Consider the following 16,373-nt stretch of genomic DNA (forward strand, 5'->3'; position numbering starts at 1 on the left):
AAGACTTAGTGTCTTAAGTAAGACACAATCCAACTTACCATGTTATCTGACACTAGTAGCCAATATTTGTAACAATGTGGATTTGATAGCTAAAATTATGTATGTTGTTTGCAAGAGTAGTATGCATGTGTGCCTGTGTGTATGTGTGCGTGCGTATGCGTGCAGATACATATGCCTGTGTGTGAGCAGAGACCAGAGATCATGGGCCCTTTCTCTATTGCTTATCCACATGTTGTTTTTTTTTTTTTTTTTTAATAAATTTTTTATTTATTTATTTGAGAGCGACAGACACAGAGAGAAAGACAGATAGAGGGAGAGAGAGAATGGGCGCGCCAGGGCTTCCAGCCTCTGCAAACGAACTCCAGACGCGTGCGCCCCCTTGTGCATCTGGCTAACGTGGGACCTGGGGAACCGACACATGTTGTTTTAAGGTGCAATTTCTCTGAATGGGAAGCTTTGGTTTTCCATGCCTCAGCAATTCTCACAGGGAAACTGGGGTGACAGGTGTGTGTAGCCACATCCAACTGTTTGCATGGGAACTGAACTCAGAAGGTCTCAGGCCCTTATGCTTACAGCCATGTATTCTTATTCACTGAATCCTTTTCCTGGCCACTAAAACACATCTTTGAAACCTGTAAAACAAGTTGGAGAGATGACTTAACAGTTAAGGTGCTTGCTTGCAAAACCAAAGGACCCAGGTTCAATTCCCCAGGACCCACATAAAGCAAATGCACAAGGTGGCTCATACATCTGGAATTTGCAGCAGGCTCATTCTTTCTCCCTCCCTCCTTTCTTCTCTCCTCCCTCTCTCTCTTGCAAATAAATAGATAAAATAAAATAAAATCTTGTAAACCTTATTCCTAGGCCAAACAGAACTCAACTACCTAAAAAAATACTAAGATCATAAACTTCTTACAAGTTCTTTTCTTTTTCTTTTTTTTTTCTCTAGTTTTTTGAGGCGGGGTCTTGCTCTAGCCCAGGCTGACCTGGTATTCACTATGTAGTCTCAGGCTGACCTTGAACTCACGGAGATCCTCCTACCTCTGCTTCCTGGGTGTTGGAATTAAAGGCGTTTGTTATCACACCTGGCCTTTTACAAATTCTTAAATTTTAATATGCCACCATTGTATAAAGTCACATCTAAAGAGCAATTAAGTACTTTTGATTAAGTGGTCACTTGAAAATGTCTGGTAAAAGCTACAAAATCTCATTAAAGCCAAACATGGTGGCACACACCTTTAATCCCAGCACTTGGGAAGCACAGGTACGTGGATTGCTATGAATTCGAGGCTACCTTTAGACTAAATAGTGAATTCCAGGTCAGCCTGGGCTAGAGAGCAAGACCCTACCCCCAAAACCAAAACCAACAAACAAAAAATTCATTAAATTAAAAATTGCACAGACTCCTTTAGAGCACCACTTTTCAAAGTGTGGGACATTATCATCATTGGATTAGAGCAAGTATTAAGAATGGGAAGCAGTGTGTTATCACATACCAACAAAAGAATTATTGATGTAGTTAAACATATGCTAAAAGCAAAATAAAAACACAAGCCACAATAAAAGATGAACAAAAGGTGTTAATTATGAAACAAAATTATCTTTTACTTTAGTCTTCACCAGAACTTTTGAGATTATTTCTTCAAACTTCACTGGCTATTTATTTATTAAGCCAAACATTGGCTTGTAGGAAGGGGCACTGTGAACCTATGGAGTTTCTGGGAATAGGCCCTAAGCCCTACAATGCTGTAAACCATTCACACTCATTCATTTACCCCAATTTACACTAAGGCAACTAAGAGTATTCATTGAGCAAAGAGGGACTCTATTATTGGTCCTGCTGACTGAACTTAGGGCCTTGTTTTCCACCCAATAAGCTACATTTCCGATCTTTGTATACAACAGCTATGTTAAAATTATTTCTATAGTCAGGTGTGTTGGCGCACACCTTTAATCCCAGCATCCGGGAGACAGCGGCAGGAGGATCACAATGAGTTCAAGGCCACTCTGAGACTACCTAGTGAATTCCAGGTCAGCCTGGGCTAGAATGAGACCTTACCTTGAAAAACCAAAAAATAAAATAAAGAAATAGGGCTGGGGAAATGGCTTAGCAGTTAAGGAGTTTGCTTGTGAAGCCTCAAGAGCCAGGTTCAATGCCCCAGGACCCATGTAAGCCAGATGCTCAAGGGGACACATGCATCAGGAGTTGCTCTGCAGTGGCTGGAGAGCCTGGGGCACCCATTCTCTCTATCTGCCTCTCCCCAGCCTCTCTCAAATAAATAAATAAGTAAAATATTAAAAATAAATAAAAAATAAAAAACAAACAAAAATAAATAAATAAACACTACCAATAATTTCTAAAGTCATTACCAATTTCAAGTTTATAATGGAGCAGCTTTTGTATTTTTGTTTTCTGGGGTAAAGTCTCACTGTAGCCTAGGTTGAATTGAAATTCACTATGTATTCACAGGGTGGCCTTGAATTGTCTTTGACCATTTGGACTCAATTCAGCAATCTCTGAATGGAAAGAATGAGTATGTTTATCTTGTAATTGTGTACTATTTTTGTTTATGCTGAATTCAACAAATTTTCCTATGAAATAAAAATCAGTCCAATTTCATATTTATGGGAAATGTGAGCTTGTACATATGAAATGAGCATTTATCTGAATTGTTTCTGGCCAAGTGTTTTGGATTTCAGATTATTTTGGCTTTGGTTATATGTGTGTAATGATGAGATGTCAGGAAAATGAATGCCAAGTCTATATAAGAAATTATTTTTCATTGGGTGTGGTGGCACCACATGCCTTTAGTCCCAGCACTTGGGAGGCATAAGTAGGAGAATCACCTTGAGTTTGAGGTCACCCTGAGACTCTATAGTGAATTACCGGTCATCCTGGACTAGAGTAAAACACTACCTCAAAAAATAAAAAAATTAAAAAATAATAAAGGAAAAAAAGAAATTATTTTTCATATACACCTTATATGTGCTGTAGGAAGGAAATAAAAACATTTTTAGTGTCACTCTACTGTCACAGAGGTCAGGTGAAGATTTATTTTCTTGTGACATAATGTTAGAATGTAGTAAGCTTCAAATTTTGGAATATTGTAGATTTCACAAAAGGGACACTGACCATGTACTACAATCTCCAACCTGCACTTCGAGGACACTGACTGTGTACTACAATCTCAAACCTGCACTTCACGGCTTGGAGACTGAACTTAAAGGGAGACCAGAGTATTTTTGAGTGACAGATTCTATACTTTGATTGTCACTACATTTGCACAAGTACACGTAACTATAAAATCTGAGTTATATCCACAAAGTAAGTGAATGGTATTGTAAATAAATTCTTCCAGAACCGTGACAAAGGAAACCATGTAATCTGCTTCCTTAAAAGACCCCTTTTTGGATTCTCTCCTTTTGTTACATGTACATACCTGGAAGGTGCACGGAACTTAGACATCCATCCGGGAGGCCATTCTCACTTTTAGTCCTATCCACTTCCTGTTGTGCAGAGTCTCTTCTAGCTGATTCTTCATTTTCCCTTACAGCACTGTTTTTGTTTCTCACACTACATTTCACATTGTACATGTTTCTCTGACAAGGGTCACTTTCTTCCTGTCCAGCATGTGAGTCAGTGACAGCTAAGCAATGCTTTTTGTTCAGCATCTTCTTAATGACAGGTTTGGCGGAAGGAGAGTTCTGTGAACAGCTGCTGTCCACTTTATTGTCCTCTACAGTGGGACTCTTTTGCATGACTGCATGTTCATGGTAATGAGGGTTAGGTTCGTACTTTGCTTTTTCCAAACCAGGGAAACAAACGACAGCCAAAAACCAGTGTGCACTGTAAAAAAACAAATGACACTACTAAATATATAACTGGAAGAGCTTAATATACTTGGCATTAAATATCAATGGGTATGTTTCTTTGAAAGCTTTTGTGAATAAATTAATACTGATATTTTCAGATCTCAGTTCATTTATGTCCTCACTTTTTATAAGATCAGTTGTTAACAGAATACAATGCAAGCTGAAAACACAGTATTTTTGTTAGAAATTTGTAGCCTGTATTCACTTTTTCAAACAACCCTTTGAACATTTTGTTTCAGAATTCGCAAAATTGGTTGCCAGACATGCTAGATCACACCTATAATCCCAATACTAGGAAGGCTGAAGTAGGGACCCTGTGAGTCTGAGGCCAGCTTGAACTAGAGTGAGACCGTGCCTCAAAATAAAAAACAAACAAATTAGGGGTTGGAGAGATGGTCAAGTGGTCAAGCAGTGAAATGGCCTGTGAAGCCTAAGGACCCGGGTTCAAGGCTCGATTTCCCAGTACCCATGTAAGTTCATTTGCAGTGGCTGGAGGCCCTGGTATACCCATTCTCTCACTGTCTCTCTTTCTCCTCTCTCCCATTCTCTCAAATAAATAATAAAATAAAAAAAACAACAACTACAAAAGTTTATCATACATATTTTTATTGCTAAGATTAGAAGTGCTAAAATGTGTATTCAAGTAATTCTGTATCATGCTATGTTAAAAGTAAATACATTAATATTAAAAGGAAATATAACTAATCTAGCTATTGTTAAAAAATCTCAAGTATTCTTTTCTTGACAAGAGTGCTTCTTCAAACATGGTGATCATATCTAAATATTAATGAAAGAAATATGGGCAAACATCAGACCTACAAAGTAACACAGTACACAAAAGACAAGGATTCTCTGTATGTCTGGGGAAAGCAACATTACAATAAGCAGAGGAGCTACAGTGGATGGATTATGCCTACTTTCAGGAAAAAAAACCAGTGTGCACTGGAAAAAGGCTAAAATTACAGGGGATGGGGAGGTGGCCCAGCCATTAAAAGGTACTTGCTTGCAAAGCCTAAAGGCCTGGGTTCAACTTCCAAGTACCCATGTAAAGCTAGAGATACAATTTATTTTAGTTTTTAAATATTTTATTTTTTGTTGGGTGTGGTGGCATACACCTTTAATCCCAGCATTTGGGAGGCAAAGGTAGGATTGTCAACAGGTTCCAGGCCACCCTGAGCTATAGCGAGACCCTGCCTCAAAAAATCTCTCTCCTCTCTCTCTCTCTCTCTCTATACACACACACACACACACACACACACACACACACACACAAACACACGTATAAATTTTAAAATTTATTGCTTTATTTTTTAAAAAATAATTTTAATTTATTTATTTGCGGGAGAAAGAGGCAGATAGAAAAAGAGAGAATGAGCATTGAGCATTCTAGGGCCTTCAGCTGCTGTAAACAAACCCCAAACATATGTGCCACCTTGTGCATCTGGCTTACATGGGTCCTAGGGAGTCAAACCTGGGTCCTCTAGCTTTGCAGGCAAGCACCCCACCTACGAAGCTATCTCTCCAGCCCTTACTTATTATTTTAAAGAGAAGAGCTGGGCATGGTGGTGCACGCCTTTCATCCTAGCACTTGGGAGGCAGAGATAGGAGGATCACCATGAGTTTGAGGCCACCCTGAGATACATAGGTCAGCCTGGGCTACAGCAACACCTTACACAAACAAACAAACAAACAGCTCTCTGATCACTTGGGAACTTTCAGCTGTGGGTGAGTTTTTTCCTTGGCTGGACCCTCGCATGGGTTCTTTATCCCCTCCAGCTCCCCACATAGCAGGAGCTTCTTTTCTCTTTTCTTTCCATGCTTCCCACCCCAGTCCTCCATGTGGAATCTCTAGCCATGTGGATATTTTCCTCGACTCTACTTCCCTCAGTAAATGTAATAATTTAATAAAAAGAAAAGACAGAGAGAGAGGCAGATAGAATGAGTGCATTAAAACCTCTAGCCACTGCAAATGAACTCCAGACACAAGTGCCACCATGTGCACCTGGCTTATGTGGGTACTAGGGAATCTAACCTGGGTCCTTAGGCTTTGCCAGCAGGTGCCTTAACTGCTAAGCCATCTCTCTAGCCCATAGATGCACATTTTTTTTAAAACTATTTATTTATTTATTTGAGAGCGACAGACACAGAAAGACAGATAGAGGGAGAGAGAGAGAATGGGCGCGCCAGGGCTTCCAGCCTCTGCAAACGAACTCCAGACGTGTGCGCCCCCTTGTGCATTTGGCTAACGTGGGACCTGGGGAACCGAGCCTCGAACCGGGGTCCTTAGGCTTCACAGGCGAGCGCTTAACCGCTAAGCCATCTCTCCAGCCCTAGATGCACATTTTAAACTGGGAGCAGATAAGAAAAGAAAGAGCCAAGTGATCCAGTTATGACTTTGAAGACAATAAAATCAATAAGTTAAAAAAAAAAATCATGGTGGTGGCGCACGCCTTTAATACCAGCACTCGGGAGGCAGAGGTAGGAGGATCGCCATGAGTTCAAGGCCACCTTGAGATGACAGAGTTAATTCCAGGTCAGCCTGGACCAGAGTGAGACCCTACCTTGAAAAAAAAAAAAAGTTGGTCAGGAAGCCAGGCGTGGTGGTGCATGCCTTTAATCCCAGCACTCGGGAGGCAGAGGTAGGAGGATTGCCATAAGTTCAAAGCTACCCTGAAACTCCACAGTAAATTCCAGGTCAGCCTGGGCTAGAATGAGACTCTACCTTGAAAAACCAAAACAACAACAAGAACAACAAATCACAGCTCCCAACAGTAGGATACTAAGAAGCTATGTGGCCTAAGCTAATAGTTATCAATTTAACAATTTTCTTTGAGTACTTATTATTTACTAGATACAGGTCTATGTGCTAGGATGTATTAGACAAGCTACAGATATAAGAGGGCTTATTGGCTAAGGGCAATAGCATGTCATGTAGTAGAGTGCTCATACATACCTGCTAAATGAAAAACAAAATGTGATTCCCTCCCCCCGGCCCTGTTCCCCCACCCCCTCAGTGCTAGAAGTCAAACTTGGAGTACACTTTACCACTGAGCTGTAACCAGCCTAAACATCCTTTTTGAAAAAGTTTGTATGTATATATGTGTGAGAGAGAATGAATGGGTGTACCAGGGCCCCTTGCCACTGCAAACAAACTCCAGATGCATACACAATTTTGTGCATGGCTTTATGTGGGTATTGGGGAATTAAGAAATTGAACCCAGGCAGCCAGGCTTTGTAAGCCAAGTGTCTTTAGCCACTGAATTATCTCCTCAGCTCTGAGTCTAATTACCTTGACATGGATAAGAATTATCTATTCTTATTTCTGCAAAATGTTAAGATTACCCCTAGTACTAAGAAATAGCACTACTGCTTCATCGGACAGTTTGGTTTAATCTGCAGTATTGTAAAGGCCATATGGATGAACACTTCTTCCCTGTTAGTTATTCTCATATGCAATGGGCTTAGGTTAGGATAGGGTAGTAGAAAGAAAGAGCAGCTGGGTGTGGTAGTGAACACCTTTAATCCCAGCATGTGGGAGGCAGAGGTAGGAGGATCATTGTGGGTTCGAGGCCACCCTGAACTACATAGTGAATTCCAGGTCAGGCTGAGCTAGATAGAGTGAGACCCTACCTTGGAAAACCAAAATGAGCATACCAACTTCCTTGTTTCATCAATTCTAAAACATGGGATTACAAGTGACACCTCAGTTAGGGAAATCTAGAAAATGTGTTTAAAAAATTGATGATACTGTGCTGGGGAGATGTCTTAGTGTTAAAGGCACTTGCCTGTAAAACCTGATGTCCCAGGTTTGAGTCCCCAGTACCCATGCACAGCCAGATACACAAAGTGGTACATGCATTTGTTGTTCAGTTGCAGAGGCAGGAGGCCACAGTGTACCCATTCATTCTCATTCTCTCTCAAATAAGTAATTAAAAAAATCATTTATTTATTTGAGAAAGAGAGAGAGAGAATTAATGGGTGAACCAGGGCTTCTAGCCACTGCAAATGAATTCCAGATGCATGCGCCACCTTTGCATCTGGCTTACATGGGTCCTGGGTAATCGAACTGAGGTCCTTTGGCTTTGCAGGCAAATGCTTTAACCACTAAGCAATTTATCCAGGCCCACAAATAAATAAATTTGTAACAAATTAATGAGAAAGGGACTGGGATGCAACTCAGTTGGTAAGAGTCCTTACTTAACTTGCACAAAGCCCTGAGTTCAATCCAAAGCATTATACTACTCAGGAAGAGGAGGCAGGAGGATCAGACATTTAAGGTGTTCCTAGATTGTGAGTTTGAGACCATACTGGTCTCTATCATGTGAGACCTGTCTGTAAGGGGGAATGAAAATACAAAATATTTTAATGAAATATGGTATAACATGGTGATTTTCGACCTATAGCTATAGTCTAACAGTTTTTGACATTTCTTTCTTTCCTTTTTTTTAAAATTTTTTAAAAAATATTTTTAAATGTTTATTTATTTGTAAGCAGAGAGAGATAGAGAGAAGAGAGACAGGTAGAGTGGGTGCACCAGGGCCTCCAGCTGCTGCAAAAGAACTCCAGACACATATGCCACTTTGCGTCTGGCTTTACATGGGTACTGGGGAATCGAACTCAGGTCATTAGGCTTTGCAGGTAAATGCCTTAACCTCTAAGCCATCTCTCCAACCCTTAAATTTTTTTTTTTTTTAGGTAGGGTCTTGCTCTAGCCCTCTGCCTCTCCAAGTGTTGGGATTAAAGGCATGTACCACCACACCTGGAAATTTTTAACATTTCTTAACTATGCCAATAAAGATGAACCACAAAGTCTCTATTGCAACTAAAAAAATTCTTTTTTCCTAATTGGGTGATTACCTCCAACCTCAAAAGGCCAGGTTTTATTTTTATGAGTCACTTTACTAGTGTTTACAATAATTTTGAATCATCAATGTTAGAAGAAGCTAAGATAGGCCATTTTGTTATGGGTTAATCATATCCAGTTCCTAATTTTTTCTTTGGCAATTACCACACTCCCAACAGTTTATAAAGTTTACTTTAACACAAATTAACATCATCAGAAAAATGAGATGAGAGACAATGGCCTTTCTAATATAGATGGTGTCTATAAATATTTGTGGCCTTCAAAAAAAAAAAAAACACCACAAACAAGACATAGTAATTTGAGGCTATTTTTCACTTATATGGATGGGGCAGCCCTCTTGCAGAATCCTCCACCTCAACATTGTATATACCTCAAATGCAACAGTGCAACCCACAAAATACTAAACATTATCTACCCTTTTGCTAGATTAGTAAATGCAATTTCATGACCCATTCCAACCTTAGACAAGCTCCCTAAATAACCAAACCAATGACCACATTCTTTCTTATGGGCTTTTTTTTTGGGGGGGGGGTTACTGAGTGATCCTGTAATTGTCCATGGTGAGTGTTCTCATTTCTGGTGCTCACTGGCTGTAGGACATAAAAAAAGAAAATAAACAAAAGGGCTGGGGAAGTAGCTCAGTGAACCTGCCTAAAATGCAAGATGCCTTGGGTCAATTTCCAGCACTACATAAGACCAGTATGGTGTTGCATAGCTGTAACACTAGCATAAAGGAAGTGCTAGCAAAAAGTTCAGGAGTTCAAGATCATCTTTGGCTACATAGTAAGTTCAAGGCCAACCTAAGATAAATGAGAGGCTGTCTTTAACAAAACACCATCCTCTAAAACCTGTCAAGTCCTAACTATATGCTAGATGCACAAAGTGCTACATGTATCTAGAATTTGTTTACAGTGGCAGAAGGCCCTGGGGTGCCCATATATTCACCCTTGTCTTTTTTTTTAATCTTCCTTGAGGTTTCAAGGGCAGGGTCTTGCTCTAGCCTAAGCTGACCTGGAATGTAGTCTCAGGGTGGCCTTGAATGCATGGCAATCCTCTTACCTCTGCCTCCTGAGTGCTGGGATTCAAGGTGTGTAACCACACTTGGTAGCCTTTCTTTGTTTCTCTCTTTATTAAGTAAATAATATAGCTATCCTAAACAGAAATGCCTTTGGAGTTACGGAAGGACACTAACATTCTAAACATCTCCTCCTAACTACTACTTAGAACATTGCATCTAATAGCATGATTTTCAATTTGAGTAAATGACAAATCTAACCACCTTTTCCTTTATGGTTAAAAGCGTAAGAGTGTCAGGGTTCATTGCAGAAGAGGTGGCAGAAAGAATGTAAAAGCCAAAGGAAGGGTAGAACTCCTTACAACATACTCCTCCAGACACAAAATGGCCTGGATATCCACGACCTCACAGTGCCTGACACTATCTACACAAGACCATCATAATAGGAGGAAAATATCATGACAAACAAAACAAATTTCAGACAGTATGTTGTTGTTTTAAAATAAAATTTTCATTTCATACATTTTATAAAGACCACCACCACATTTACATAAAATTCTTACTCACGCTTCATTAAGGGGTACAAAAATAAAATCCTTCTCAAAAATATCTACATGTCGGGTCCATGTTTTTACTCTCCCATGTCTTTTTTGTTGTATTCTGTAAGAAAGGGATAAGCTGTTAGCTCCTAGGAAAGAACAGGACATCTTGGATAAGACTAAGAAAGCAAGGAGCAGCCCATTACTGAATAAGGAAGGTAAACATATTTAATCCTCCTCTTAATTAAAGTTTCCACTGTTTCTCTTGTCTGAACTTCCCTCTCCACCATTTTATTTTTTAATTTTCTATTTTACTATTGGTGCTAGCAACCACGTGGAGAGATTTTTCAGAGTGTGGCATAATGGTAATTAAAGGAAGGAACAGGAAAAGTAAACACCATCTGACAATTGTGAAGCAGCACAGATTCTGAACAGTTCTCACAATCAGTGACTCTCATCAAGCAAAAACTGCTAACATAGGAGAAAATTGTATTTACATCCTACATAACATCAATCAACCCAAGACATGATGGCAGATATGAAATCATGTGCCAATTCCATCATTTCACCATTGCCACCAAGTATTAGAGCTAAATGTTATCATTATACAGAAAGAATATTATAATTTTTATTTATTTATTATTTATTTGTTTATTTGAGAGCGACAGACACAGAGAGAAAGACAGATAGAGGGAGAGAGAGAGAATGGGCGCGCCAGGGCTTTCAGCCTCTGCAAACGAACTCCAGGCGCGTGCGCCCCCTTGTGCATCTGGCTAACGTGGGACCTGGGGAACCGAGCCTCGAACTGGGGTCCTTAGGCTTCACAGGCAAGCGCTTAACCGCTAAGCCATCTCTCCAGCCCCAGAAAGAATATTATAAATAAACAACTCAAGTATGAGAAGCAAAATACAATTTTCTTAACTTGAATAAGAATTATCGAGTCTATTAAAAGTACAGATTGAGGGCTGGGATATAGCTCAGTGGTAGAGTGCTTGGTAGTTCGACATGAGCAAGGCTCTAATTAAGCACTGAAAAAAAAGAATCATATGTTTTCTCTCTTGGTATCACTGATGGCACAAATTGTGAAATTTATAAGTACCTAAGAAATAAAAAAAAAAGTTGATCATATTTGGGAAACAGTATTCTAGGTATTAGACCTATAATACCTATGCATTCTAAGGTGTGCTAGAGATATCAGAATATTGTTGAAGTACATAATTTTGTAAACTAGTAGTGAAATAAATGTTGTCATTCAATATAAATAAGTGACATAAACCCTACAACCAGTAAAAGATTACAGGGTTGAACAAGAAACTGAAGAATGAGAATGGAACCTGAGTCTGTGTGTCTTTTCCTGGCTAGAGACATCAAATGAGTCCCAAGGATTTGTGTGGGGGTTGAAGTATCACTGGCCCTTTATTTTGTAACCATGAATTCAATTCACTAAGACTAAATAGTATTTTTGGGAGGCAACTGTACCTGTATCAAAAATGGATAGACATTATGTTCTTTCAACATTATTCCCTACAGAAGACTACATAAAAATCAATGGCATTTACACTGCACTATGAATGAACCAGAAATAATGGCTGACTTAAATATGAGTGACTTACGATAGATTAGTTGTTTCATGATTTCTTCTCTCTCTCTGATTAAGGCGTTTATAGAAAAAAGAACTAAATATATGAATTCGGTCAGCTTCTTCTTTCTTCAGTTTTTCAAGCACCAAATATCTATTATAAGCAAAAATAATTTTAATAATGGATAGCAGTTCACTTGATATAAAAATAGTCAAACGGTGACCGAACATTTATTTATCTACTGCTATCAGCATCTCTTAGAAATGAAGTTTAGACAATGATAATCACCAGATTAGCTTCAGATAATGGCAAGCAGTCCTTCAGGGTAAAAATATGACTGAAAAGATCTAACACTGGGCTGTGGAGATGCTCAATGGATTAATTATTCTCTGCTCAGGGTTCATGACTCAAGTTGTCCTCAAATTCTACGGCAAGCTCATATGCTAGCATACTGACTGTGAGAAGGGAGACAGAGACAGAGTTTTATAAAAGCCTGCTGCAAGCACAGCAAAAACAACAGCAAGCGAGCGAGAGAAACCCAGTGAGTACTGACCAAAAACTTGTCCTCTAAACTTCATGTGTGGGATGCATGCCCTAGCACCTGCCCCCCACAAATACATACAGATAAAAACAAAAACTAAATTATGAAACACAAGACTACAGTGAATTAGAAAAGCAAGTAAGCACATCTCTGCACAAAGGCTTGTCACAGTGAAATTATTCAAAACAGTAGGCAGGGGAGGAGGGCAGGGATGGGTATGTGAGGGCCTCCTGCCACAGGAAACAAACTCCAGACACATGTGCCACTTGGTGCATCTGGCTTTATGTGGGTACTGAGAAAATTGAACCTAGGTCATTAGGTTTTGCAAGCAAGCACTTTTCTCACGGAGCCATCTCTTTAACCCTCAAACATAGTTTTTTTTTTTTTTTTTTCTCCCCTTTTTCTTCATTTTTTTGAGGTAGGGTCTCACTCTAGCCCAGGCTGACCTGGAATTCACTACACAGTCTGACTGGCCTAGAACTCATAGTGATCTTCCTACCTCTGCCTCCCAAGTGCTGAGATTAAAGGCATGCACTACCACTTCCAGCCCTTGTAACAAGTTATTTTGGTATTTGTCAGAAGTAACATCTCTGGCTCATGTGGCAGTTTCACTTTTAATTTTTTAGGAATGACTGTATGGTTTCCCATAGTGGCTGAGACATTTCACAGCACTACCAGTGCACAAAGTTTCCAGTTCCTTTATATCCTCACCAATATGTGCAATTTTCTTCTTTTTAGATAGTAGTCATCCTAGTGGGGTATGGAGTATTATCACATTATTGTTTTGATTGGCAAATCTATGTTAAATATTGATGTTTAAAATATTTTCACATCTCTGCTGACTATCCTTGAAATTAGCGGCATAGTAGGGGATCAAACCCAGGGCTCCACACACACTAGTAGGCAAGTGCTCTACTGCTGAGCTATCTCCCCAGCCCCAAACAGCATCTTCTTAAAATTTATTTGTTTGCTTTTCTTTCTTATTTTAAAGTTTTTAATTTTGATGATTTATTAAGTTGAGAGGGGGAGAAAGAAGCAGATAGAGAGGCAGACAAAGAGAGAATGGGCATACCAGGCCTCTAGCCACTACAAACAAACTCCAGACAAATGTGCCACCTTGTGTATCTGGCTTATGTGGGTCCTAGGGAATCAAACCTAGGTTCTTTGACTTCGCAGGCAAATGCCTTAACTTCTAAACCATCTCTCCAGCCCCCTTATATTTTTTTGTTTTTCGAGGGAGGGTCTCACTCTAGCAAAGGCTAACCCAGAATTCACTATGTAGTTTCAGGGAGGCTTCGAACTCAATGGCAATCCTCTTACCTCTGCCTCCCAAGTGCTGGGATTAAAGGTGTGTGCCACCACATTTAAATTTATTTTAAGAGAGACAGAGAAAGAAGGAGGGAGGGAGAGAGAAAGAATGGGCACACCAGGGCCTTTAGCCACTGCAAATGAACCCCGGATGCATGTGCCACTTTGTGTATCTGGCTTACATGGGTCCTGGGGAATCGAACCTGGGTCCTTTGGCTTTGTAGGCAAGTGCCTTAACCGCTAAGCCATCTCTCCAGCCCATTTTTTTTTTAAACTAAAACTTTTTGAGAACTGGGCGTGGTGGCACACGCCCTTAATTCTAGCACTTGAAAGGCAGAGGTAGGTGGAATGCCACGAGCTCGAAGCCACTCTGACATGGCATAGTGAATTCCAGGTCACCCTGGGCTAGAGTGAGACCCTACCTTGAAAAACCAATGAGAATTACTTGAGAGACAGAGAGAAAGGAAGGAAAGAAGCATGCTTTGGCCAAGGCTTCCTGCCACTGCAAATAAACCACAGGGACAGGTCCATTGTGTGCATATGCTTTATGTGGGTACTGAGGAATTGAACCTGGTCTGTGAGGTTTTATTTTATTTTTTTTGGTTTTTCCAGGTAGAGGCTCAATCTAGTCCAGGCTGGCCTGAGATTTACTATGTAAATGGCCTTGAGTTCAAGACAATCCTCCTACTTCTGCCTCTCAAGTGCTGGGATTCAAGGTATGTGCTACCACACCAGGCCCATGAGGTTGTATTTATAAGCAAGGTAAAACAGTGCCCTTGGAAAAATTAAATAGTAAACTTGAATAAGAAATATGCTACTTCCTTAATGCCTGCTGGTATCTGGCTGAGTGCACATATTATGCCCACCAAACTGCCTTGAAAGCACTTTTCTCAATGTTTATGCCTATATATTAATGCTACTCTCACTTTTGGTTAGAGAAGCTTCTCTTTTCAGATGGTGGTGACTACTGGGTGACCCAAAAGTTGCCAGAATGTTGAGAAGAAGTGACAGTGCAGTGTTCAGCACTGAGACACCTCTATCACACCCTCCAAGGCTCAGTGTCCATTGGGGAAGAGGTGGTAGAAAGAATGTAAGAGCCAAAGGAAAGGTAGGGTTGCTTACAATACAACCTTCCAGACACAAAATGGCCTTGATATTCATGATACTTGCAGTGCCTGAAACTACCTAAATAGACCTTTCTAACAGGAAAGATGATGACATCAAAATAAGAGACTAAACAGAATGGGAAAGGGATTTGATGGAGGGTGGATTTGAGAGGGGGAGAATAAGAGTGGAGGAATTATCATGGTCTATGTTTATTGTCTATGCTTATGGAAGCTGCTAATAATAATAAAAAAGCCAGGTATGGTGGTAAACGTCTTTAATCCTAGCACTTGGAAGGATGAAGTCGGAGGATCACTGTGCGTTTGAGGCCAGCCTGAGATTACATAGTGAATTCCATCATGGTCAGCCTGGGATACAGTGAGACCCTACTTTGAAAAAAAAAAGAACATGTTATTTCCTGATGTCAAAAAGATTCTGTGGGTTGACGGTACTGACATCTTCTGTACAGTATTATTTTCCTTTCTAATTGTCTCAGCAATTGTTGAAAGAGTGGTTCTGAAGTCTACAATCATCTGAATATACTGAAGCTAAGTTCTATTTAGTTTCATATACATAGTTATTATATAATAACTGGTGTATTATAAGATCACTTTTTATGAAAACTTTGTATGTGCTGGGCATTTTTCCAACTACCTGGCAAATATTACAACAATTAATTCTCATAACCCAATTAAATAGTCTCATTTTAAAAATGTGGAAACACAGAGTGGAGAGATGGCTCAGTGGTTAAGACACTTACCTGTGAAGCCTAAGGACCCATGTTCCACCTTCTAGATCTGTTGGCCAGACACAAAGTTGAGGCAAGTGCAAGGTCACACATGTCCACTAGGTGGCACAAGCATCTAGAGTTTGATTGCAGTGGCTGAGGCTCTGGTGTACCAATTCTTTCTCTCTCTCTTATATATATATGCACACACAAATATATACATACACACAAACGTACAATATGACAATATTCAAGGTTTACTAAAAGGCTAGTTAGCTTACTTCAAATAAAAGTCTATAATAACATCATTTAAAAATTCTCCTTCACTTAGACAGTGCAGGTCCTCATTAGTGACAGAGATGCCTCCCTTAGCCGGGGGTGGTGGATACACTATCAATCTGCAATAAAATAAGTAAAAGTTTATACATATGTATAGTTGAAACATGATAAATAGAACAAAATTTAAAGCACTGCAAATGCAAAACAATTCTCTTACTTCTCCACAGGTCCAATGAAGATGGTGTGGCTCTCTCCTGTTTCTTCCTCATCATCAAAAAACTGGAATTCTTGTTTGCTTCTAAGTTGTATTTTAGATTCAACGGACACCTGGAACAGAAAAGTAAATCATCAATTTATGAAGCTGGAAAATTTTTCTATAAAGAGTAAGTACAAATTCAGAAAGCTTTTCAATTAAAAGGGACAGGAAAGGCCAGGCATGGTTCTGAATACCTATAATCCCAACACTTGGGAGGCACCAGAAGGTGAGTCACCTAAGTTTTTTGGGGAGTTTCACTCTAACCCAGGCTGACCTGGAATTCACTA

The 16,373-nt window shown here is 39.8% G+C and overlaps 1 protein-coding gene across 4 annotated transcripts in view; it reads right to left on the reverse strand.

Annotated features, from left to right (window-relative positions):
• Senp6 (SUMO specific peptidase 6) overlaps positions 1 to 16,373 on the reverse strand; it is a 134,140-nt gene that overhangs the window by 13,655 nt on the left and 104,112 nt on the right. For all 4 annotated transcript variants that reach the window (XM_045160412.1, XM_045160411.1, XM_045160414.1 and 1 more), the window contains 5 exons: positions 16,048 to 16,157; positions 15,833 to 15,949; positions 11,905 to 12,024; positions 10,320 to 10,412; positions 3,441 to 3,847 (listed from right to left, as the gene is read on the reverse strand). In XM_045160412.1, the coding sequence (XP_045016347.1) occupies positions 3,441 to 3,847; positions 10,320 to 10,412; positions 11,905 to 12,024; positions 15,833 to 15,949; positions 16,048 to 16,157 (847 nt within the window). The remainder of the gene's footprint in view (positions 1 to 3,440; positions 3,848 to 10,319; positions 10,413 to 11,904; positions 12,025 to 15,832; positions 15,950 to 16,047; positions 16,158 to 16,373) is intronic.

This window comes from Jaculus jaculus, chromosome 10, assembly GCF_020740685.1.
Source record: "Jaculus jaculus isolate mJacJac1 chromosome 10, mJacJac1.mat.Y.cur, whole genome shotgun sequence".
Taxonomy (NCBI): Eukaryota; Metazoa; Chordata; class Mammalia; order Rodentia; family Dipodidae; genus Jaculus; species Jaculus jaculus.